The sequence below is a fragment of the Alligator mississippiensis genome, chromosome 4 (genome assembly GCF_030867095.1).
Source record: "Alligator mississippiensis isolate rAllMis1 chromosome 4, rAllMis1, whole genome shotgun sequence".
Lineage (NCBI taxonomy): Eukaryota > Metazoa > Chordata > Crocodylia > Alligatoridae > Alligator > Alligator mississippiensis.
This window is the reverse complement of record NC_081827.1, coordinates 61,037,291-61,062,914: the sequence shown is the minus strand read 5'-3', so window position 1 is coordinate 61,062,914 and position 25,624 is coordinate 61,037,291. Positions and strand designations below refer to the sequence as shown.

Genomic DNA, 25,624 nt, shown 5'->3' with positions numbered 1-25,624 from the left:
TCCCTGCTTAGCAGGAAGTGGGGAGGCAAGGGGAGGAGAGGGGAGGGGGGGAGCAGGGGAAAGGCAGGCCGATGCCTGCAGTCTCTGCCGAGCTCCAGCCAGGAAGCAGAGGGGAGAGGCCAGCTCTGCTGTGGAGCAGAGAGCCCCGCTCAGCCCAAAGAGCATGCCGGGATGCTGGGGGAGTCTGGTTTAACTTAAACCAGCAAGGAGTCTGGGACAAACATTGCATAAACTGGTTTGACCCAAATCAGTTAAGTCTGATACTACATTCAACCAGGTTTATCTCAAACTGGTTTCAGCCATTTTCAAACTGGTTTATGTGCACAGAACATCTGTACTGTTACTGGTTTAAACCAGTTTCTGATCATTTAACCAGTTTATGTGTAATGTCTGTCCCTAGCCTAGAAGACTTTAAGCAGAGCTCCACATAGGACTTAATACACATAAATGGGATAGTGCACAGCTCACATTACAATAGCATAAACTGAGTAACAGCTTGGTTTCCAAGGGAATTACTAGAAAGAGGAAGGGTCAATCTTCAGGGCTGCCTGGACTCCTACAGGATCAACTAGGATCAGCACAAGTAGATCTTTGAACTCTTTGATATACAAGGCTGTGCCTCCTGTTTTCACTGCCCTGCATGAACTCCCCATGAAAGGGAGGAAATGGCCAGTCTTGGACAGGAGACTTCGCATGACTTTTTGTATTGTCGTGTAGGCAGTAGTGGGCATGCCCAGAGGACCAAATTCAATACCACATTATTAACAGAGCTCCAGCAAACCACCCCTTACAGCTGCAGCTTCTGGCTGATCTGATCACCAGTCTTGGGCTCCTTGATTTACTGCTGCGTAATAGCCTTAAAGGGATATGCCTGTAAGTGATGGTTATATTTTGAATGACAAGCCCTGAACAGGTATATTTAACAGACTTCCTGACGAGTATTTAAAACTAGTGACGCAAGGTAACTCGCAAAAATATAAAACTGACGTCCTGAGGAACATTGTTAGTGTATAACTCCTATACAATGCACACAAAATAACCTATTGAGCTACCTTGGATTAATCCCTACTGCTCACTTATAAAATCATTGTTGTTCCCATGTTCAATTAGCCTTAACTGGCCAATCACTTTGCAGCTAAAAATATGAAAAAAGGATTTATTAATAGTATTAATAAAATTATTACATAAAAACCCACACTTGTCAGGTTTTGCATTTTATATTTTTTATTTTATATGTATTTAGTCTTAAATATCAAATAAAGTGCAGGGGACTGAACCCGATGATCTTCTAAGGTCCCTTCCAGCCTTACAATCTATGACTCTAACAGGGCAGTGTGTTTTAGCAAAAAAGACACAACAAAGTGTCGTAAGTTTTAGCAAAAAAAACCATCACAGCAATAATGGCTCCATTTAGATAATGTCAGAGGAACTGTCTGTTAGCCTACCCCTAGTGTACAGCATGGCTTTCTATGACCCACCAACCTAACCAACTCCACATTGCTGAGGAAATCATTCTTTTGTATAAACAACATAGAATTAAGTGCCAAATGTATGCCAAAAAGTTTCTGTCTGTACTTTTCTTTTTAAGAACTATTACATTCATTACTCTTATTGCTGGAATTATTTATAAAGTAATCTTTAAAAAATATGCATTGCATATTACAGCTTTTTTTTAAACTCTAGCACTGTATGGTGTTAATTGTCATTTAAATATAAACAAATGAGCCCATTTTCAAGTGGAGCATCATGACAAGGATACTACACTAGAATCTTGAACAAGCTGGATGCATCCAGGCAAGCGTGGACACTTGGTTCCCCGGGGACAAGTAACAGCTGTGCACCTTGCGCCGCAGCTACGTGTCCATTCCATGTGCGCTTTGGCGCGCAACAAGTTACCCCTGGTGGGGTGGGAGAGACTGGGGCCAGCACCACATTGGCCCCAGCAGCCTTACCTGGGGTTCTGGGGAACTCCCAGGGCTGCAGCCACAGCACTTCTGCCAGGTGGAGCCCAGCCAGCAGCCACAGTGCAGCTGTAGGTGACCTTGCTCCGCTTTTTAGCACTGCGCGCTCCCCAAGCATGCGCTGCTCATTTCTTTACCCATGGTTTTTTTCTGTGGGATATCCAAGGGTCAAATAAAAACCCACAGAAAATAAAAAATGGAGCAGCACATCCTCGGGCAGTGTGCCCTTGCAACACGGAGGACACCTGTGCGGTATGTGGTGCTGCAGACATGCTTGCACAGCCAGGCTTGTCTGGACGCACTCATTGAGGGGCAAGAAAGGAGCTACCTGGCGCTCTCATATCAGCTGCAGTAAATAAGCATTGTTCCTTTAAGATCTTTTAAGGCTTGTGGAGATGTCTCTGTGCTGTTTAATTCCATTTTATTTTTAATCCACCTCTCTTTTCCTACCAGCAACTCAAGTAAATTTGAAAAACCTATTATTTCTTAATATAAAAGCCCCAAGTTGGACAAAAATCCATGCACTTAGTGAATTGCCAAGCAGGAAAGATTTTGCAGATCTATTTTTAAAGTGTAAGAATATTTCTTGTTTTGCTTCCAACCTTAGAATCTCTTTTTGCCTATGTAACACGATCTGCTGTTACCAAATGGGGTTGTCACTGACCTTTTACCTACTGATTATATCTGCTACTACAACAGTAAAGAAACGGTGTTCAAATCTGTGATGAACTTGGCTAGGCAAAGAGACCCCTCTGTGCATAGCTGTGAATTCAGTTATAAATGGGGATGATTGCCAGATTTGTTCTCATATTCTTAACATGTAAATAAAGTAGATTAAGCCTATTCTTGTCAAAGCCAGTGACAAAGCACTCACACTCGTTAGTCTGCGAGCGATGGGGGTCAGGTCCAAATCACTAGCATTTCATGCATATATTTTTCGTCTGCCAATTATTTTTTGTGGTGGAGACTTTTCAGATGGGTGGGGGTTACTGATACCTTCATCTTAGTTGCACAGATTTTATCACCCTGATTTTTACATCCTATTTGCTTTTCTTTCCTCAACATGATAAATATTTGAGTTTCTGCACTAAACTGTGAACCCAGCTCTCAACATGACAGCAGGTTGGGAAGAGGAATTGTGTTCAGGGAAGGAAATGAAAATAGATTTCTTGACTCAAAATGTTTCATTGCAAGAGGAACTGGAACAGATCTTCAGGAAAAAACAGAAGCAAAATTAAGCATTTTCTTTTGTTTTTCCTCTTAATTTCCTGTAACAGATCCGTTCGTCAATCTCTACGTTGTTATTTCCCAAAAGGCCATTCAGCTGGATAAGGCATTTCCTGATTGCGGCTGTAATTCTCGCTTTTAACAACCTACTTGTCATTTTTGTGCCAACCATTAAAGACATCTTTGGATTCATCGGTAGGTTTCATAAGTATTTTCAGCATATTACTTTAATCTCTACCAATGCAGAAATGTCTAAACTCTTTTCCTATGAGGAATTCTGGCTTTCTATACACTGGGGAAACCTCAATGCTTTTATTCCTGATTTTGCAGCAGAAACAGCAAAGGGGAGTAAAAGCTGAAAATGACTTACAGACAAAGCTAAAGAACACCAAACTGTTTGTTCATCAGCCAAAATTGGGCACTGAGTACCAACTGACCTCGTCAATCTTTTTCAGATTTCACAAGCAAAAAAAACCCAAAAAACCACTTCCCTTTCTGTTTAAAAACAGACAAAATCTTATTCTTGAATTTTTGCTCTTCTTTTTCTTCTCATTTTTCAGCCACCTGTAGAGCTGGTCAACATGAACATGACTGAATTTTAAAAACAGTGCGGTGGGGGTGGGGAAGCAGGAGGATTGTGTTTAAAATTCACAATTCTCCTTCCCATTTTTTCAGTCAGTTCTAAAATGTAGCCATTGGATGCATCTACACATGCTGCTAATGTGGTGCGATGAACTCTGGAGCACTTCAAGCTGGAGTCAGCTGCTCCTGGGCACAGCATCTAAATGTGTCCCCGGCACAGCGATATTTTGAACCGGGGTGGAGCTGACCTGACCTGGCAGCAGGTTCAGGAGGGTCAGCCCCGGGGTCCAGGTGGTGGCATCGAGTAGCACAGGGAATGGCTAGGGCACAAGGGTACCAAACACGCGGAGCCATGTGGCTAGACAGAAGCCAGGAGTCTGGCCTCTGCCTGGTCACTGTCTACACATGCGTTTCAGTGCAGTTTATTAGTCTGCCATAGGATTGTACTGTCTCCAACAACAGAGTTAGTTAGTTTCCTGTGCCCTAATACCAGCACACATGTACACTGTGATGCTTTAGTCCGGACCTAATTAGTCACCTCCACAGTAAAGGGCATGTGTAGATGCACCCAATGAGCAGCATCTCTGTGCTCAGTGTAGGCTGAGGAGTCAAGGGAATGCAGATACTCTTTAAGAAAGGTTGCACTTACTGCCCTGGTCTGCTTGACATTTTTTATGATTTTTAGAAGTAGCTGAAAAAAAGATGTACTAACAAAGATATTTGCCCAGCCTTGGTAATACCCTGTAACTAAACCCTCCAGTTATCATTTCTGTTCTGTATAATGTTGTGCTCATTTACATACTGTTCACTGATAAATTATGGTTCCTTCAGGTGCATCTGCTGCCACAATGTTGATTTTCATTCTTCCTGCTGCTTTCTATTTACGACTTGTCAAAAAAGAACCTATGAGGTCACCACAAAAGATTGGGGTGAGTCATGTGGGAGGAAATAGAAGACAATGCCATTGAATTTTCTTTGGCATGGTGTTTTTGGGTGGTAATGGTTGTTTTGGGTGCTCTCATTATGAGCTTAGTCTTGCACATATTACTTTTGTGAGTTTTACAAATGCCTTCCTAGAAGATAATTACACATGATAGGGCTGTAAGATGTTGCCATATTTTGTCAATATGTATATATGCATGTATATGAATTCTAATATTAGCTTTTAATCAAAGGGCAGAGGTGACCAAAAGAGAGGTCAAAGATCTGTCAGAAAAGAAAGCAATAAAAGTTTCATACTAGTTATGTTCAGAGCATTAATTTCTTTTCAGAGATGTTTAGGGAGAAATAATAGCCCTACTAAACTCAGTAGCAAAACTACTGATATCAGTGGGGCCATAATTTCACCTTTGGATTGTTATAAACAAATGGCTCATATACTACTTCTAAGTGAGGCTTGTTACCATAATTTTCGCACAGATTTTAGCCACTTTACAGTGAAATTACCCTCAACATAGTTCTTGAATTAGCAGTATTTGGCTATATGAACATTGGACTTGAGTGGAATTGGCAATTATAAACATAAGCATTATCTTATTTTGGGTCCAGGTGACCATTATACAATCAGAAGAATATAAGATTTGTCATTACAGCATTTGCAGAAAATCTGCCAGTAGTTAAACAGACAATCATGACTGGATTGTAATGGGTGTATGTGGGTGGTCTGTCCTGCCCCTGTACACTAAAAGTGATCAATATAGGCATAAGGAGGTAGTTTGTACTAATGCTATGTATATTACAGTTGTATCAGTTTGTCTGGGGCATAATAGAATTTCATTATTTTTGTAAACATGGATTTGAGAAACGATAACATCAGAAACAGACAGGCATAAGTGGTGATGAGCTAAATGACAGTGTTTACTTAGATCAAAGCTAACTTTAAAATGCAAGTGAAAGGCATTTACTTACCATAGCATAATCTCTGTTTAACACTTGGATGTAATGCACCACTACCATACACTTCAGAACAAGGAGTTTGCTCTTCACAATAGAAAGTCAGCTGTAAATTAGAGTGTAGATTTTAGGCACAAGTTAACAAAGACAGTTCAGTGCATATTAATTGAGATAAATGAGCTTGTGAATGAGGCAGATTAGCAAACCTACAGAAGACTTAAATGGAGACCTATCATTGGTACGCAGTGGGCGGGTCTACATGAGACGCTATGTTGCCGTAGCGATGAGCTATGGCATTGTAGCTCGTCGCTATGACAACATAGTGTCAGTGGGCATTAACTGTAACACCACTGTTATGTCGCCGCAGCAATGAGCTACGTTGCCAAGCTTGTTGCTACGGCACCGTAGGGTTGGAAACAACCGTGCTCTGCTGGGACTGCCCAGTATTTTTCCACATTATCCTGGGCTGTAGCCAGTGATCTCAGTGTCCTACTGTCATGAGCACTGATATCTATCAGTTCCTTTGACAAATACTATTAAGAAAAGTGAAAATTGAAATGAATCAAAAGAGATTATGATAATATATAACTAAATACATATCTTTGTTCACAATGTTTAACTAAAATGCAAATGGTTCCATTCATATTTATGGAGGGAATAAAAGGGATCAATTGGCCATTACTGTATTACTTCTAAAAATCACATATTTATAGATTATTGTTATTAAAGCAAAACTTTGAATATTCCATAGCATTTCTCTCTAGGTCTGTAACTTTCAGAACCTAGCAACCTGCATCAAGATGCGTTGAAAGATAGAAAACAACATAATTTTTTTACAGAAGGAGCCGGAATGTCCTAAAATTGTTCAGATGTGTTAATTAAGGAGTCATTTCAGGGCTAAAGCATGTAATTAGAATCTGTTGAAGTCAACCACCTCACCATAAGCACCTAACCACATTTAAGCATGTGCATAAATACAGCTTTGAAAAGGGATGGACTGACCTGTATGCTAGCTGCTTTTCAGCACTTAATCCTAGAAGGCACACACGGCCAGTTTTTAAAGGTAAAATAAAACTAAAAAACACACATCACATCACATTATCATTCATATTCATGAAGCCAGTCAGGACAGTCAGTATGAGAAAGGGATTTTTTAGGGTCCCAGTTTGGCAAAGGCACGTTTACAAAATGCTCTTAGAGGCATTTAGGGAGTGAACAGAGCTCATGCTGCCACTGTGCTCATTCAGGGAGAGCTACCCAGGATCACTCATGCAAATAAAGATTCCCAGGTTCAGGCCCATATTACATGCACTGTATAATGAGGGACTAGCTTTATTCAGTGATCGACAATACATTCGCTCGTCATCACATTAATGTGGGATATTTCTTTCCAATTGCAGGCCCTGATTTTCCTCATAGTTGGAGTAATTTTTATGATTGGAAGTATGACTCTAATCATCATGGACTGGATTTACAACTCTCTGAGTTCCAAACATCATTAACCTGTGGAGACGTCAGAGTACTTTTTAGCCTGGAAATATTTGCATATTGTACTCCAAAAGTCACTTTCTGACACCTAATAGGAATGCTATTTCTAGCTAACAACTGTAATATTCCAAAGACTGTTACTAGGAATGTCACTAGAACACAGTGGAATACTAAATCGTCCTTTTTACAAGGGGGAGTTATTTATGCATTAAAAACCTGTGCTTAACGTGTCTAGCCAGGTTACAGTAATGTGTGTTGTGGATACTTTGTTTTCAAAAGCAAAATAAGAGTAACTGTGTATATAGTTCTCAGACAGATTTTTTTTGTATTATTATTATACAATAACCACAGTGGCTAGAATACTGGGAACCAAAGTCCTGGCCAAAATAAATTAGCTAGTGCCTTGTTACAACTGAAGTACACAGACATGGCTTACATTTGGCCATGCTTTGAGAGCAAGGTCACGATGTTCTCTGAAAAAAAGATGACCAGCCATTAAACAAAGCTGAGTATTCAACGTATTGTTACCAGATAGTCACCATTCATACAGCTATTAAAACCTCATTCATAAAGCAAGAGAACAGGCCAGCTTTGGCCTACATCTCAGAGTCAGATCCATGTGAGAAGACACCTGTGCTGATAGGCCGTGGCTCAATCTCTGTTGATCACTTACACTACAAGGGGCCTGTATTTAAATAGAAGAACTGCATAATTATTGGTTTGTTATTAAAGATGTCTGTGCTGGAAGTAGCAGGTTTGTGGTGTGGGGGCTTTGTTAATTCTTGTACAGGTGTGAGAGCTGATGTCACTGAACAAGTATCCTCCATGTAAACTTGTCTTCCATTATCACTCATAGGGATTTATGGAGACCACAAAGCGTATGAGAGCACACTACCCAATATTGTTTGATACATATGTATTTGATAAATGTTCAGTGCAGGAAACTGTGATTTACTATATATATCTATCTATCTAGATAGATAGATAGATAGATAGATATTTATGTATATAATCTTTTTCTCTAGTTACCAGAATTTTAAAGTATGGCACATTATTTTCGATTTTTTTATATGTGTAGATCTCTGTTTTCATAGCGATAAGCTTTATACTATTTTGAAGAAAATATATTGGGTAGATGGATTTGTAAAAAGTTAATTTTTTATGTACCAGTGCTTGAAATATATCTTTGAAAGTCCAAGCCATTACCTGTGTAACAAGACACTCAGATGTTTACTGCCATGTAATGTTATAAAAAACTGCAAGGAAACAGGTCTTTACATGCTTTTCTCCACAAAATTGTTAATGTAAGCTACTTCTGTATTTTCATTTTATATTACTAATATATGTAGTTTCTAATATGAATATATTTTAACCTGCACATGTACAACTCCAACTGAATCAACATACAATTAACCTATGTAATTCAATGCAAAAGTAAAATAACAGCAAGTTTGTCATTCTAGTGCACTAATGCTTAATTACTCCTCACTATCCTAGAAACCATTGGTCTCTAGGACTTCAGAATTAGTTTGCTTTAGTTTACATCCTGTACATATACTCTGCATCCTCGCCAGAGAGGGGTACCCTAATTTTACAACAAAATGTCTGCATCCTTTTCATTGATTTCAAAGGGACTGAAAAGTCAGGGTATAATTTAGTTGAGGAATTAAATTTGAAAATCTAGTGATAACTCAGCTGCTATGAATAATAGCTGTGGTATGTTTGACTAGCTAGTGAGTTTACTGTAAAATTGATTTTGAATCTGTATGATTTTTAAGAGTAAATTATTACAAAGAAGTGGTCCAAACTGAGCTACATCTTTCAGTGTGATACTTCCTATCCATGTAAGTACTGTAAATGTGGTATCCTAGGCACATTCCACATGTGTGCTGAGTATTAAGAAAAAGTTGCAATGATATTTTGTTTAGGATCTTCAGTGAGCCTAACAAAAAGAAATGAGCTGCACTCATACAGAACATGTCAATCAACTTAATCAAAGGCCTGATTCTGTAATCCTTATACACACATATACCTCCCCTCCCTTCCATTGCTACCATTCAAATGTGGAAGAACTGCAGACTTGATTCCAACTATGTTCTTGGAAGGCAGATTAATCTAGGAACTGAAGTATCTGAGTGGAATTCAATCTAACCCACCTGAAATATAACTGTGCTCAAGACACGACACAAACAGTAGTGCTTTTTTCAGTGCATGACTGTTTGGTCTCGCATAAACATAGGTAAATGATAGGTTAACTTGAACCTGCCATATTTGTGATAAGAAACACTGAAATTGTCAGACACTGAAGTCACAGAAATGTTTCTCTCAGCTACATGGAGTGTCAGCTGCCACACATACAGTGGGATAGGCATAGTATTATATACTAATTTGTCTAGCACCACTGGAGGCAGTTGCAGTTTAATTTTCTTGTTCACTCTGTAATACAGTTCTAGTCCTTGGAAAGTGTTTTATTGCCAGAATGTATACTGATGCATAATAAATGAACTTTTCTAAAGACTGTTCACTTCTTTTTTACGGAATATGTTCTAGTTTTTTATAAACACATGGCAAGGAGCACAGATAGAGGCAGCACACTCAGTACTTAGAGCAGTGCAGTAACAGCCAGGAAACTGGTTTCCATTCCTAATTCTTCCATGTGAGATCCATGAGATTCTTCCATATGCTAGTCATATGAGATCTTTATTCCTCAGTTTCCCTATATGTAATACATAATAATAGCAATCTTTGGTAAGTGCCTTGAGATCAGTGGATGAGAGACAGTGGATGAGAGTAATACTGTTACTTTATTACATATTGAATTTTTAGGCCAAGATTTTGCAAAGGAGGTTAGTGATTTTGGCTGCTTCCATTTTGGGGAGCCCCATTGAGACTCCCAGAATTGCCAGGGGTTTTGTTTTGGTTTGCTGGTTGTTGGTATTTTTTATGTTGTTTTTTTTGGGGGGGTGTGGAGGTTGGAATTTCAGTGCTTTCTGAAATTCACACTCTTCATGTTTCTCATGTTGGGCACCCCAAATCACCAGTCACATTTGAAAAACTTGGGTATAACACATAATCTGATCTTTGGGCACTTTTTTCTAATAGCATGCATAAAATATTTGTAACATTACTGGCCTTTGGGAAGTATGTACAAGGGTAGTAAGTTATTTCTCTTCCCCACTTAGTTAACCAAATAGTGTTTGTGACTAACCTGTCTACTGCTACCCTCATAGTTTCTCCTTGTGGACCACTTGAAGGATACATAAAAATTCATATTTTTTAACTATTAACCCCCGCTCCCCCAAAGCCCCCCAGAAACCCTCCAGCAGCTGCGGAGCCCCCCGCTGACCCCCAGCGCAGCCGGGGTAAGCAGGGCCCGTGGAGAGAAGGGGCTAACCCCCTTAGTGTGTGTGTGGGAGGCGGCAGCTGAGTGGAGCCGGGCCGGGTCAAGCCCCGCCCAGGCCCCTACTTGGCCCAGCCCCCCAGGGAGAGAGAGAGAGAAGGGGGGGTACTCACCAGCCCCCCTCCAGTAAGGCAGGGTCCCCCAAATCCCGGGCAGGGCCCCCTTATTTGCCTTAAGAGCAGCTTCCTCGACGGCAGGCCCACTGCGCATGCGCGCAGTTTAAAAGGGCCCGCCGACTGGGAAAAAGCCCAGTTAGACGCGGGAGCGGCGAGAGACGCGTGGGTGAAAGCTCGCTGCGCCCCCGCTCCCCCGAAGCCCCCCAGAAACCTTCCAGCAGCCGCGGAGCCCCCCTCTGACCCCCAGCGCAGCCGGGGTAAGCGGGGCCCGTGGAGAGAAGGGGCTAATCCCCTTAGTGTGTGTGTGGGAGGCGGCAGCTGAGTGGAGCCGGGCCGGGTCAAGCCCCGCCCAGGCCCCTACTTCGCCCAGCCCCCCAGGGAGCCACGCGACCGGAGCCGCGCGAACAGGCTGCACAAACAGGCGCGCTTCTCTGCCGGCGCGTGAGTTAGCGTGGAGTTCGCGTGGGAGGGCGTGCGGGAGGGCGCCAGACCCTGCCTGCGCACCCCCCAGGGTAGACAGTCCCAGCCGTAGCCAGCCTACCTGAGGCATGACACGGATGGGCACGCGCCGCACCCCGAGGGTCCCCTCGGGCTCCGCGGCCCCCCCCCGGCACCTCAGAAACGGCCACCCAGACGGAGCCCCTGGTTCCGGGCTCCATGCAGACGGAGCCCCTGGCTCTCGGCTGCGGGGGCTGCCTGTCCCTTTTTCAGGCTCTGGGGCCTGGGAGCATGGCGACCTCCCCTTGTGGGGCCTGCTCCCTTTTGGGGTCTCTGGCATGCCAGCTGGAGGAGCTCCAGGCCACAGTCCACAGACTGCATGCCATCAGGGACTGCGAGCAGGAGATAGACTCCTACTGCCAGGCCCTTCTCCCCTGGGAGGCAGAGGGTAGATCACAGTCTCCCTCCAGGCCAGAGGAGGACTCTGGGACCTCCTGCTGTGTCCAGCCAGGGGCATGGACCAAGGTGGTCAAGGGCCCTAAGGCCCGCCGCACCAAGGCCCCTCCCCCGCCAGAACTGAGCAACAGGTATGCACCTCTTGCTGCCCCAGCAGAGCCTGCTGAGTTGCCGGCCCCCACAGGCAACATGGGCCTAACTGCAACTCCCACCCCTGCTCTCCCCAAGACAAAACGTAAGGTGTTTGTTGTGGGAGACTCCCTCCTGAGGGGGCGGAGGGGCCAATCTGCCACCCTGACCCCTTAGCCCGGCAAGTCTGCTGCTTCCCAGGGGCCCGCATCCGGGACATTGCGGAGAGGATCCCCAAGCTCCTCAAACCCACAGACCACTATCCCATGCTCTTTATTCATGTGGGCACCAATGACACAGCTCGGAGCACTCCCAGCCAGGTCATGAGGCGCTACAGGGATTTGGGAGCAGGGCTTAAGGGTCTGGAGGCACAGGTGGTGTTCTCGTCGATCCTCCCAGTCTCAGGCTATGGGCTGAGAAGGGACAGGAGGATCTATGTGGTCAACCAAAGACTGCGGCGCTGGTGTCGTCAGGAAGGCTTTGGCTTTCATGACCACAGCCCGCTCTTTGGCGAGAGAGGCAGCGAGATGCTGGGAAGAGATGGTCTCCACCTCTCTCCCCTAGGGAGGAGGCTCTTCTCAGCCAGACTGGCTGACCTGCTCCACCGGGCTTTAAACTAAGCCCGCTGGGGGACGGGGGGACTACCGCCACTGCTGGCCCGCTGAACAATCCTTGCAAAGCCAGGGGATCATGGCACTCAAGGGAGCCCACCCCAGCCCCAGCCCTGGTAAAATCTGTGGGCAAGGAAGGAGCCCCCCAGGGGGCACTTGCCTGCCTGTACACAAATGCCAGGAGCTTGGGGAATAAGCAGGAGGAGCTCATCCTCCTGCTCAGTGCAAACAATTACAATGTCATAGGGATCATGGAGACCTGGTGGGACTCCACCCATGACTGGACCACGGGGATAGATGGCTATACCCTGTACAGGAGGGATCGTGTAGAGAAAAGGGGCGGGGGTGTAGCTCTCTATGTTAAGGAAAGCTATGCATCCCTGCAAGCCGATATTGGCGACCAGGGTGGACGACTGGAGACCCTCTGGGTTAAAATCCGTGGGGAACACGGCAGAGGGGACACAAAGGTGGGAGTCTATTACAGACCTCCCACCCAAAGTCCTGAGCTAGACCAGGAGTTTGCCCAGGAACTGGCTGAGGCAGCTTGCTCCAGGACCATGGTTGTCATGGGTGACTTCAATTACCCAGACATCTCGTGGGAGGATCGCTCAGCAAAATCTGAGCGGTTGCAGAGCTTCCTCTCGTGCGTGGATGACCTCTACCTGACTCAAGAAGTCTATGGGCCAACGAGAGGCAAAGCGCTGCTCGACCTGGTGCTGGCTACTGGGGAGGACCTAGTCGGCGACCTAGTGATCGATGGGAAGCTGGGTGACAGCGACCACGAGCTGATCACCTTCACCATCCGCCGAAAAGCTGGCAAGTCAGTCAGCAACACGCAAGTCCTTGACTTCAGGAAAGCCGACTTTGACAAGCTCAGGAGGCTTGTCAGTGAGGCCCTAAGGGACTGTGACCACAGGGAGAGGGGAGTTCAAGAAGAGTGGTTGCTCCTCAAGGGAGCGATCCTCAATGCACAAACTAAGTCTATTCCATCTTGGAGGAAAGGCAGCAAGAGGGCACAGCAGCCCCCCTGGCTCTCCAGGGACCTAGCAGACCTCCTGAGGCTAAAAAGAAAGGCCTACAAAGGATGGAGGATGGGAGTCACCTCCAAGGAGGATTATTCTGCACTGGTCCGGTCCTGTAGGGAGCAGACCAGGAAAGCCAAGGCTGCAACTGAACTCCAGCTAGCTTTGAGCATCAAGGACAATAAAAAGTCCTTTTTCAGATATGTGGGGAGCCGAAGGAAAAGCAGGGGCAACGTTGGACCCCTGCTGAACCAGATGGGGCAACTGACAACTGACGCCCAGGAAAAAGCAAACCTATTAAATAGGTACTTTGCGTCGGTCTTTCATCAGCCCCATGGGACGCCTGTGCCTGCTACAGGGCCGGGAAGTCCGGGTGAGGGTGATCCCCTGCCCTCCATTAATGCTGACTTTGTGAAGGAACATCTTGAGAAGCTGGATACCTTCAAGTCAGCCGGCCCTGACAATCTTCACCCCAGGGTACTCAAGAAGCTGGCGAGCATCATAGCCCAGCCTCTAGCGCGGATCTTTGAAAACTCTTGGCGCTCTGGTGTAGTGCCCGAAGACTTGAAGAAGGCCAACATGGTGCCTATCTTCAAGAGAGGGAGGAAAGTGGATCCGGCTAACTATAGGCCCATCACCCTGACTTCTATCCCGGGGAAGATCTTAGAAAAGTTTATTAAGGAGGCCATCCTTAATGGACTGGCCGACGCCAACATCTTAAGGGATAGCCAGCACGGGTTTGTTGCGGGTAGGTCTTGCTTGACCAATCTCATTTCCTTCTACGACCAGGTGACCTATCACCTGGACAAGGGAGATGAGATTGATGTCATATATCTTGACTTCAAAAAAGCCTTCGATCTGGTGTCCCATGATCGTCTCTTGGAGAAACTGGCCAATTGTCGCCTTGGGTCCCCCACGATCCACTGGCTGGAAAATTGGCTCCGGGGCCGGACCCAGAGGGTAGTAATTGATGGAAGTCACTCATCATGGTGTCCTGTGACCAGTGGGGTCCCCCAGGGCTCTGTCCTTGGACCCATACTGTTCAACATCTTCATTAATGATGTGGACACTGGAGTCAGAAGCGGACTGGCCAAGTTCGCCGATGACACCAAACTTTGGGGCAAAGCATCCACACCAGAAGACAGGCGGATGATCCAGGCTGACCTGGACAGGCTCAGCAAGTGGGCGGATGAAAATCTGATGGTGTTCAACGCCGATAAATGCAAGGTTCTCCACCTTGGGGAAAAAAACCCGCAGCATCCTTATAGGCTCGGCAGTGCTATGTTGGTTAGCACTATGGAAGAAAGAGACTTGGGGGTCATCATTGACCACAAGATGAACATGAGCCTGCAATGCGATGCTGCGGCTAGTAAAGCGACCAAAACGCTGGCTTGCATCCATAGATGCTTCTCAAGCAAATCCCAGGACGTCATTCTCCCCTTGTACTCGGCCTCAGTGAGGCCGCAGCTGGAGTACTGCGTCCAGTTTTTGGCTCCACAATTCAAAAAGGATGTGGAGAAGCTTGAGAGAGTCCAGAGAAGAGCCACGCACATGATCAGAGGTCAGGGAAGCAGACCCTACGATGACAGGCTGAGAGCCCTGGGGCTCTTGAGCCTGGAAAAGCGCAGGCTCAGGGGTGATCTGATGGCCACCTACAAGTTTATCAGGGGTGACCACCAGTATCTGGGGGAACGTTTGTTCACCAGAGCGCCCCAAGGGATGACGAGGACGAATGGTCACAAACTACTACAAGATCGTTTCAGGCTGGACATAAGGAAGAATTTCTTTACTGTCTGAGCCCCCAAGGTCTGGAACAGCCTGCCGCCGGAGGTTGTTCAAGCGCCTTCATTGAACACCTTCAAGATGAAACTGGATGCTTATCTTGCTGGGATCCTATGACCCCAGCTGACGTCCTGCCCTTTGGGCGGGGGGCTGGACTCGATGATCTTCCGAGGTCCCTTCCAGCCCTAATGTCTATGAAATCTATGAAAATATCAAATGATATTTAAATACCACATACTATTGTCATATTGTTTTTATTTTACACCATGGTCTCTACTGTTGTTTGCTTCATTCCTTTCCTTCCTATCTATCTTCCACAGAGAATATTATTAATTTGCTTAGAGGATCATTGTGTCTCTATAAGTTGATGTCAAGAAAGTTATGACATTGATCCCCACAAGAAATAGAAAAGCTGACATAGGGCTCAATAAAGAATTTAAGAAATAATGTAATGAATAACAGTCAACAAGGTTTTATGAAAATTTATTTCATTCTTTGAAAAAATCACAAGCTTGCTTGATAAAAGAAACTATGTGGATGAAATATATTTATTCTCTCGTATGGCATTTAAGTTGGTACCACACAACATTGCAATTAAAGAATTAATACCATGTAGTATCAATAAAGCATACATGAAATAGAGTAAAAACCAGCTCTATGACAGGTTAAAAGTACTCATCAATGGGGGATAATCATCATATGGAAGAGTTCTGGTATTCTGCAATTTGGTGAATAGCAGTTCCCTATACATTTTGTTCACATTCTCCATTCTTCTATATCCCCCATTGGCCTTATCTTTTCCAAACTAAAGAGCCCCAGCCCTTTTAGTCTCTCTTTGTGTCAGCTGTTCTATAACCCTGATTATCTAAGCAGCCCTTCTCTGAACTTTGTCTAATTCACCTACATCCTTACTGAGATGTAGAGACCAGAACTGCAAACAGTCTTCAAATTATGGGTGCACCATAGATCTGTATAGCAGCATGATGATGTTTTCTGTTTTGTTTTCAATTCCCTTCTTAATGATCCCCAAAATGATGCCCATTGGGTTTTTTGTCTGCCACTGCACATTGAGCTGAAGCTTTTAGAGAATCACAATGACTCCAAGGTCTCTTTCCTGAGTTGTAACAGCTATTGAGAACCCTGCATTGTATACATGTAATTGAGGTTATTTTTCCCAAGGTGCACTGTCAATATTGAAGTTCATCAGCTACATTTTTACCTACTCACTCATCTTGATGAGATCTTTTTACTGCTCTTCATCAGTTTGGGATATGACTACCCAGATAATTTAGTATAATTTGCAAACCTGAAGATATCCCTTTTCCGGCTCATTGATGAAAGCAAAATCAGTCCCAGCACAGATCCCTATGGGCCCCATGATTGACCTTCCTCCATCCTGGAAAGTGACCATTTAACCCAATCTTTTTGTTTCTTATCTTTTATCCAATTGTCAGTCCATAAAAGAACCTTCCTTCTAATCTCATGGCAACTCACTTTAAGAGCCTTCGGTGAGGGACCTTGTCTAAAGCTTTATGAAGATCCAAATATATTTTGTCAATTGGATCCACCTTGTCCACATGCTTATCAATACCCTTAAAGAATAGCTTGGAATTTGTATTATCAATGGCATATTTTGAAATGGAAATTCAGAAAGAAATGGACGGAGTATATTCATGGGGTTACAACTACTGTATAAGGTAAATCAAAGTTCAGCATACTATGTTCTATACTTCTGGCACGTGCACAGAAAGAGATTTAACAGTAAATGCAAAGGTAAGATGTAAGTTTTGGGGTTCAGGTGTTGATCTGAGACAATTTCTAATCTCTGAGGAGGAAGAGAAAACAAGTAATGTTAACTGACCCATAGGTCATCAAAAGAGGTCCACATTGACTTGAGAAATACCACTGATGAGAATCAGAAAGTATATGCTTGTAGAATGCACCCTCTGTACTGAGAAGTGCTAGGATGTGATCTCACATTGTTACAGGTCCATGGCACTAAAAGCTCTGCAAATCTAATTTATTTGGTGCCGCATAATGAAAAAAGGTGTATGGAACCTGAAGTCTGTCTCCCCTCTGAACAATGATGGACAAGAGGCATGTAACACAGTGTATGGCTCAGGGGCTGCAGTCCAGCTAGGCCTGATAGTAAGGTGGGTCCACATTTGTCTTCTCATTTTTTTATAAGCAATCTTTAGGGTAATGTTTCCTATATATTCAAACTGTAATTTCTGGTTTACTTCAAGATTGAAGGAGATGCAATTATTTTACTAAATAATTGGCTCTTTTCAATCAGCAGAGGTTCACTATAACCTGTGCTTTGGTTCATTATAAAGCTTGTCTTCCAGTGAACAATTTGGAAGAACTGACCCAAGTTTCAAATTTCTAATGACATCTTCCCTGGTTCCAGGTTTCATTACAGCCTGGTTAATTAGCTCAGCATAAAGAAGACCTCCTTTAATGTGGCATTCACTGTCCTACAAGTCAATCCCTAAAATGTTGGGCAAATATATCTCACCCCACAAGAATGCTACAAAGGTGCTATATCACTCCAACAAAATGATCATAATGACTGCAGAATGTCATTCTATAACTTAATGTGTTTCCTGTCCCCCTCCTTTATTACAGCATGCCAGCACCAATCCCACAAGTAGAGCTTGAAAGCACAACCCATTTCTAGCATATCTGTAAATTCCCAACTCCTGCTCCTACATTCTTGAATATTTTCCCTCTCTTTTTTTACCACAAGGCTTTCTGTATTACTGTGAGTTACACTACACTTAATTGCAATTTTCATCTGGAAGAAATGCCTTCCTCTTTCTGTGAGTGGAGACCAGTAATTGCTGGGTTTAACTGAGCTTCTAACCCCCAAAGTTTTGAATTACTTTCTTACAATCCAGCTTCATGAGGAAGAGTAGAATTGTGAAACAGGGAGGAAGTTTTTAAAAATATGATTTTGTTAATCCAGTTGTGGGGCTAGTTTTACATTTAGCCAGGTGCCTGAAGTTTGGAAACAAACACACGGGAATCAAGATATTTGGTTATTTTCCTGTTCAGTTCTACATGCTATGTTTTCACTTATGTAATGGAAATGAAAATTGCTTGGTCATTTTCTCCAGTTCTGTTGCCATGTCCTCACAGAGCCCATTGATATTATCTAGCATTCTAATTGGAGATCCATGATGTTTAATCATCAATGTACAAATGTCTTGCTACAAATACAATAAGGATCTCCAAAATGAAGCCACTTAAAGAAACACTATCCACCAACTCAACCATGTGGAAGAGTATAGCTAACTACCACCCACTCCCTCTGCAGTGGGGAAGGCAAAAGAGAAGTTAGAGAGGTAGAGTTTTCAAGTTCTGTGGTGGTATTTGGGGAGTTTACCATTATTTTTTATCTGCGGGCTGTTCATCATTGTAGCAGGGGTTCTACTCCTAGCCCTGCTACACTCACTCCTCTGGACGAGCCTGCCATGAAAACCTGGCTCCAGAGGAACACTGGGCCAGTGATGAAACAGTTAAACTTTTCATGTTGTACCCCAGCACAGAGAAGACAAACTCCCAGGAGGCCCTGAGAGATCCAGTCCTCCTTAAAAGGAAAGCATTTTACTCATGTACATTTATACCAACTGATTAGCATGGGTGAATATTTTACTTCTGTGGAGTAGGAATACACATATACATAGACACATATACATACACACACTTGTAATACACTTGTACTGAAGTGAGGGTCAAAGTAGAAGACAGACGTGACAGAAAGTTTCTGGGTCAACATTGGAGGGGAGGTGCAAAGGGAAGTTTCCTTGGTATAAATGTACAGGAATAGAATGCTCCCATGGATGGATATAATTTGTTCAAGGACGACAAGCAGAGAAAAATATATATATAAAATATATATGTGTGTATATATATGTGTGTATATATATATATATATAAAATATATATGTGTGTGTGTGTGTATGTGTCTTTTTATATATCTTTTTTTCTCTGCATGTCCTCCTTGAACAAGCATTCTACTCGTACATTTATACCAACTGATTAGCATGGGTGAATATTTTCTACACACACTTGTAATACACATGTACTGAAGTGAGGTTCAAAGTGGAATACAGACCTGATAGAAAGTTTCTGGGTCAACATCAGAGGGGAGAATAGCAAGGGCCATATCATGATGAGTCTTCTGTAGACCATCAAACCAGTAGGAGGTGGTGGACAAGGTTTTTTCCAAGCAACCACCAAAGTATCTTGGAGTATATTCAAAGGTACCTGGTGCCCAGGGAGGATGGGGTATGAAGAACTTTAATTACCATGATTTATATTGGGAGTGCACATGCAATCCAGCAAGATTTTAAAGAGTGTCAGGGATTGTTTTTTGGTGGAGAAGCTCTTCATGATTTGCTGCTTATGAAGCTGAGGATCTGATGGAGGAAGGCAGCTTGGGTGACAGTGACCATGAAATGACAGAGTTCATGATCCTAAGGGCGGGGAGGAGAAGGAAGGAGAGCAGTGTTGAAAGCAATTATGATGCTTGTGGCTGGCTTATGCTAGGTTATGGGACCAGGACAGTCCAAGTTGGTAAGGTCATTCACAGGTGAAACTGTAAGTAGGGCAAATGATGTCATGCTGGTCCTCAGTTTGGTAATTTTCCGTACGACACCCATAGATATGATGAATAGAGTGCTGTGCACACACCCACATGCCGTGTGCAGAGCCCTGGTGTGCCGGGTGCACTACCCCTATAAAGGGCTTTGATTGACTGAAACTGGGCACATGAGCGGGGCTTGGTGTGTGTGTGTGGCTGGTGTTCTGTGTGTTGGTGAGGGTACACTTGTGAGAGAGATTGTATAGGAATGCCCGAGGGCCTGTAAGCACTGATTGATAGAGAGACAGTGATTAAGGAGATAGAGAGAGAGTGATAGTTTGTGTGAGTGGGTTTGTGTGAGATCTTCTGCAGAATCTGGGTCCTCTGAGAGGAGCAAGGATCCCTGGAGCAGTCGGAGACCACGCCTCAGCACATTGCTATACTCAGTCAGAGGTTGGCTCCCTGACATTTTTCCCATTGGGTGCACAAAGGCTTTGGTAGCAGCCTCACTGAGTAGTTGGTGAGTATTCCCCCATACCTTGGGAAGGGATACTTTCATGGGCTATCTTTCTGTCATATACCCTTGTAGAAGACCAGTGACCGGTAATAGGGTAAGGTAAGCCCTGGCACTGGACCTGAAGAGGCAGACAGAGCCGATGACAGCGATGATCCAATAAATATCTCTCGTGATTGCTGTCCCTTTGTTCTGGTTATAAAATTTATAGAATTTATACTTAGCGTTGATTATTACTGGTGTCCTCATATATATATATATATATATATATATATATATAAAGTAACAAAGTAGTGACTGTTTTGTGTTTATTAAAGAACTGTTTCATTCATGTACCACAGGACTTCCTCTTAGTGATTTTTAATTAAACCAGTGACAGATATGGACAAGGCCAAGATCCACCTTACCTTTCGGGGAGAAATCTGAGGAAAAGTGGTTGTTTAGGCCAGCTTCAAGATTTGGTTTAAAAAGGCACAATTTTTCCTCAGCAGCAGCACAATAAACACACTGGATTTCAGAAAAGGGCACTAACAAATTCAGAGAACTGATGGGCAGGATCCCAGGGGAGGAAAATCTAAGGAGAAAAAGAACCTTGAAGAGCTGGTTGTGCCTTAAAGAGATTATATTTAGGGGACAAGAACAGGTAATATGAATGCAAAGGACAGGAAGTTCAGCTGGAGACCTGCCTGGCTGAACATCAAATGTTTTCATGAGTTGAAATTCAGAAACAGAATGTTACAAAAAGTGGAAAAATGGTCATACTACTAGGGAGGAGAATAGAACTAGTACACGGTCCTTCAGGGAGAAAATTAGGAACACCAAGGCACAAACTGAGATGCAACCAGCATGGGAGTTAAAAGGCAATAAAAGCATTCTACAAGTGTGTTAAATGTTAAGAGGAAGATGAAGGGAAGTGCAAGTGCCTTCCAGAACAAGGAGGGCAATCTGATAACAAATAATGTAAAAAGGCTGACATATTTAATGCCTGTTTTACTTCAGTCTTCACAAATAAAATCAGCTACCAAATGTTGAGTGCAACTGGCAGTATATATAGGGATTAATAATCAGCCAAGAACAGAAAAAGAATGGGTTAGAAATTACTTAAAGAAGCTGGATATTTTTTAGTCTACAGGACCAGCAAAACTTCATCCTAGAGGCCTTGAGGAATTGGCTGAGATAACTGCAAGCCATTGGCTTTTATCTCTGAGAACAAATGGAGGCCAGGTGAAGTCCGATTGGAAAATGGCAAATAAAGGATCTTTCTTTTCAAGGAGGAGGAGGAGGAGAAGAGTCAAGGAATCATAGAAAAGTAGGGCTGGAAGGGACTTCCAGAAGTCATCTAGTCCATCCCTGCTGCCTGATGCAGGATTATTCCTACCCAAACCATCCCATATAACTCTAATCTAAACTCTATATAAGACTATTCTCAACCCTGACACAACATAGACCTAACACCCTAACCTGCCACAGGTAAAGCAGGGGAATCATAGCTTCCTGCTTCTATAAAATGTTGTCAGTATATGCTCCTAAAACAGAGGAAGGCAAAAATCCCCACAGTCCACAGCAATCTGACTGTGGGATAAAATTCCTTCCTGACCCCAAATATGGTGATTGGTCTGATCCTGAGTGAAGGGATAAGGCCTTCTAGTCAAGAAACACTGGCTTTGCTCCTAGCAGAAGAATTAGCACACCCCACTTGAAGTCCCCAGCCTTAGCTGTAACCAGCACCCAATTCCTCTACAGATGCTTCAAAACATGCTGACGCATAGCAGGAAAAAAGGCAGGGAGTTGGGGGCAGGAGCAACCAGCAAAGCCCAGAAGCATGGGAAATACTCATGGTAGAAAACAGGCATAGCTATGTCTATATCATCTCCAACAGTGGCTGTCCAACCTCTTCTTGAACACCTCCAGTGATGTGGAGAGTCTACAACTTCCCTAGGCAGTCTATTCCACTGCCTCACTATTTTCACAGTAAAGAAGTTTTTCTGGATATTCAATCTAAATTTACATTGCTGCAACTTCAAGCCATTGGTCTGTGTCCTCATCTCTGCAGCAAGAGAGAAAAGGTGGTTTCCCTCTTCTTAATGGCAACCTTCAAGTATTTGAAGACAGGTATCATGTCCCATCTTAAGTGCCTTTTCCATTAGCTGAACATGCCTAGCTCCTTCAGCCTCTCCTCATGTGACTCGCCTTCCAAGCCCATGCTCATCTTTGTTGCCTGCCTCTTGACCCTGTCTCCATACTCTTTTAACTTCTCCATATTCTTTTTAAAATGTGAAGCCCTGAACTGCACACAATTCAGGTGCTCCCCATAGCTCTGAAAAGTTGGTGGCAAGGGAGTAATGGCTCCACTCCCTTGCTGCCAAATTTCTGGACCCATGGGGTGCCCTACAGGCCAGATAGTATGGCAGGATAGGGGGCAGGGCAGGGCAGGGCAAGGGTAGAGTGGGGCCTGCTTTGAGCAAGGGGTTAAACTAGATCTCTCCCTGCCCTATTTTGATATGATTCTATTATCAAGCCATAAGAAAAATATTAATACCGTTTATAAAATGTTTGTTCCCCCAAGCAAGGCAGAAGTAATACTACATGAGGTAGATGGACAATTACACAGTATGCTGAGTGAATTACTAACAGGCAACACCTGAAGCAAATCACAGGAAACAGTTTGTGAGCACTCTACCATGTGAAATGAATCTGCCCAAAACTTCAGTCAACAAACAAAAACATTAATAAAAATCAATCTGTTCATGGACAATTCATAGACAAAAAACAGGGCTAAATTTATGGAATACATTGCTTGCCTCAAAGAGCTAGCCCATCTCTGCTGAGGACTGATAACTTGATGTGGCACAGCGCCAGTGCAAATCTGACACAAACATATTCCCAGAAAAAGCAAATGCACAATGTCAAACACACGGAATGACAACTGGGAGTCTTATCAGGAGAAACATGTTAAAGGATATTTCAATTAAATATTTTCCATTGTTCCACGTTCATGATGCCCCATATATTAAAACCATTTCCCTTTAATGGGATGAAATCATCTAGACACTAATTCTGCTTAACCTTAAGCATGTGCTACAGGGCCTTCGTGAGCAAGGCTCTCATTCTTGTGTTAAAAACTCTTGGTATAACATGGTTCCCTGGATATTTTCTGGGGCAAAAAAAATATCAGTACTTCAAAATAACTATAATACTGAGATAAGATATGCCAGCAAAACAGAAAATATTTCAAACACCCTAAATATGATCACTGTATACTAATTATTTTATCCTAAATATGGTGAAGTGAGGTGAATTTGAGCTAGTAGTTTGGGGTTCAGCTTTTACTCACCTAGTTGTATAAAATGCTATTAGTGAGCCTCATATAAGCACACAATTCAGATGTAGCAAACACTCATCTATAATCTAAACTCAGAGAGATGGAATTCCAACCACAAAGAAAACAGGCGAAATGAAATACTGTTCTGTAACCCGGGCTGTACTCCAAAAGGTACCTCCTCTCCAATTGAAGGGATCAGAGCAGGTGCACAAGTGCTGCGGGAGGTGTAGGGATTCTCCTCCCCCTACAGAGCAGAGCCAGACCAGCACTGGGGACTTAACCATATACCTTTTAATGAGGGAACAGAACAGGCATAATCAGGGGGTATAGTAGACACCACAGTGCCCCAAGGGGCAGGATTCAACAAAGGTTAGACACTTACAATCATTGGCAAAAGACAGGGTTAACAAAATATAAAACACAAACAACAGAGCAAACAATACTGGTTGGGGAAATATAAAAAGGCACAAAATACAAAATGTCAGTGGACAAAGAAATATAAGGCCTGGGTCACTGGAGGGGGAGAAAGGGGGGAAAACACAATGGCTCCTGTCTACTGCAAGAGAAATTTCTCCTTGCTAGCTCACTCACCCCAAGTCACCAAAGCTGGGACTTACTCAGATCACCCACATGGTAGGCAAGAACACTGCCACACAGCCACCACTACTGGTACTGCTCCAAGCTGCTAGGGATCTTGACCTTCCTGGAGCCCTGGCCTCACATCAAGCTGCCTGGCCTCTGATTGGAGGAGCTGGAAGCCAAGCTGGGAACCCCTCAAGTCGCTGCTCAGATCCTCCTGCTGGCCACAGCCTCTCGTAGGGGATCTTGGAGCCCAGCCCTCTCTTGACGGCCACACACTGTGCTACTGAGGGTCCCACTGCTGCCTGCAGGTCCTACTCCTTCAGGCTCTTCTGGGGCAACTGCTTCCGCCCCGCTGGCTCAGCTCTTGCCAGGTCTTCAAAGCTCCTTCCTCATAGTCCCTCGCTCGTCTCTTCTTGAGTCAGCCATGCTGCCCCTTTTATCCCCCTCCAGGTGACCCAAGGGGTCAATCAGGGGACATGAGGGGTGAATCTCTGGGCCTGATTGGTGAGGAAAGGGAATCCCAAATCCTCCAATCGTCTTTTACCCCTTCAAGACCCCTGAGCCAAATCATTACCAGATTGGTGAGGAAAGGGAATCCCAAGTCCTCCAATCATCTTTTACCCTTTCAAAACCCCTGGGCTAGGTCACTGCCAGCTAGCCTGTCACGGTTCTATAATGTGAAATTTCATCCACTTACCAGGAATCACATGCAGTAGGTATGGGCCCATCTACAATTTTGAAAAGGGGGTGCAGATGTTGAGGTGAGGAATCACATATAAAACAACACATATTTTTGGCCAGTTAAAAATACACTAGAAGCTTTACTGATAGGGACCTAGGACTATATTTTTCAGGTTTAGTGTAGCAGACTTACCTTTTGAGCTCTGGATGAGTCCTGGGCTTGAGATTCTGCAATTCCAATTGGTGGAGCCCATCCACCAATCAGAAGCAAGCCAATGTAAGCAAGGCCACGCCCTTTCCCAGAAGAGAGGGGACAAGGAGCAGTCCAGATCTGGTTCAAGACTGCAGCCCACCAAGTCTGGAGAAACTTCAGGGGTAGAGCCCCTGAAGTGTATAAAAGGAGCAGCGTGCCCGGCATGCAGAGAGATGTGACAGGGGAGCTGAAGAAGGAAGACTGGAACGAGAAAAGCTGGGGATGAGCTGCCCCAGTGGGGAATAGCTCTGAGCTCCTGAAGATCCCTGGGCAATTGAATCCCTCAGCACTACCTACCTAGAATGCTGCTGCTACCACCAGGCAGCTGGTTTTAAATTTTGGGTTGACCAGGAATCAAAGTCGGGTGCAAGTGCACCAGACCACCACTCCTTGGACCCACCCATGGCAGCCATCACCTATACCCATGGATTTCATCCTTAAAGTTAGAGAGGTTAGACAGGTGTACCAGAGAACAGATTATCAAGAAACTATTTTTAAAGTCCACATAGTAAAACAAACATGTTCTTCAGAGGGTTCATAGATTCATAGATGTTAGGGTCGGAAGGGACCTCAATAGAT

The 25,624-nt window shown here is 44.0% G+C and overlaps 2 protein-coding genes across 8 annotated transcripts in view; one reads left to right on the top strand and one right to left on the bottom strand.

The window, feature by feature from the left end:
* SLC38A4 (solute carrier family 38 member 4) overlaps window positions 1-9,666 on the top strand; it is a 67,994-nt gene extending 58,328 nt beyond the window's left edge. For all 6 annotated transcript variants that reach the window (XM_019492851.2, XM_014601018.3, XM_059726039.1 and 3 more), the window contains 3 exons: window positions 3,239-3,383; window positions 4,602-4,699; window positions 7,064-9,666. In XM_019492851.2, the coding sequence (XP_019348396.1) occupies window positions 3,239-3,383; window positions 4,602-4,699; window positions 7,064-7,165 (345 nt within the window). In that variant the 3' untranslated portion in view covers window positions 7,166-9,666. The remainder of the gene's footprint in view (window positions 1-3,238; window positions 3,384-4,601; window positions 4,700-7,063) is intronic.
* The window catches only part of LOC109284452 (uncharacterized), a 75,492-nt gene that overhangs the window by 29,704 nt on the left and 20,164 nt on the right, over window positions 1-25,624 (bottom strand). For both annotated transcript variants that reach the window (XR_009461590.1, XM_059726040.1), the window contains exon 5: window positions 5,679-5,769. The gene's annotated coding sequence lies outside the window, so the exon portion shown is untranslated. The remainder of the gene's footprint in view (window positions 1-5,678; window positions 5,770-25,624) is intronic.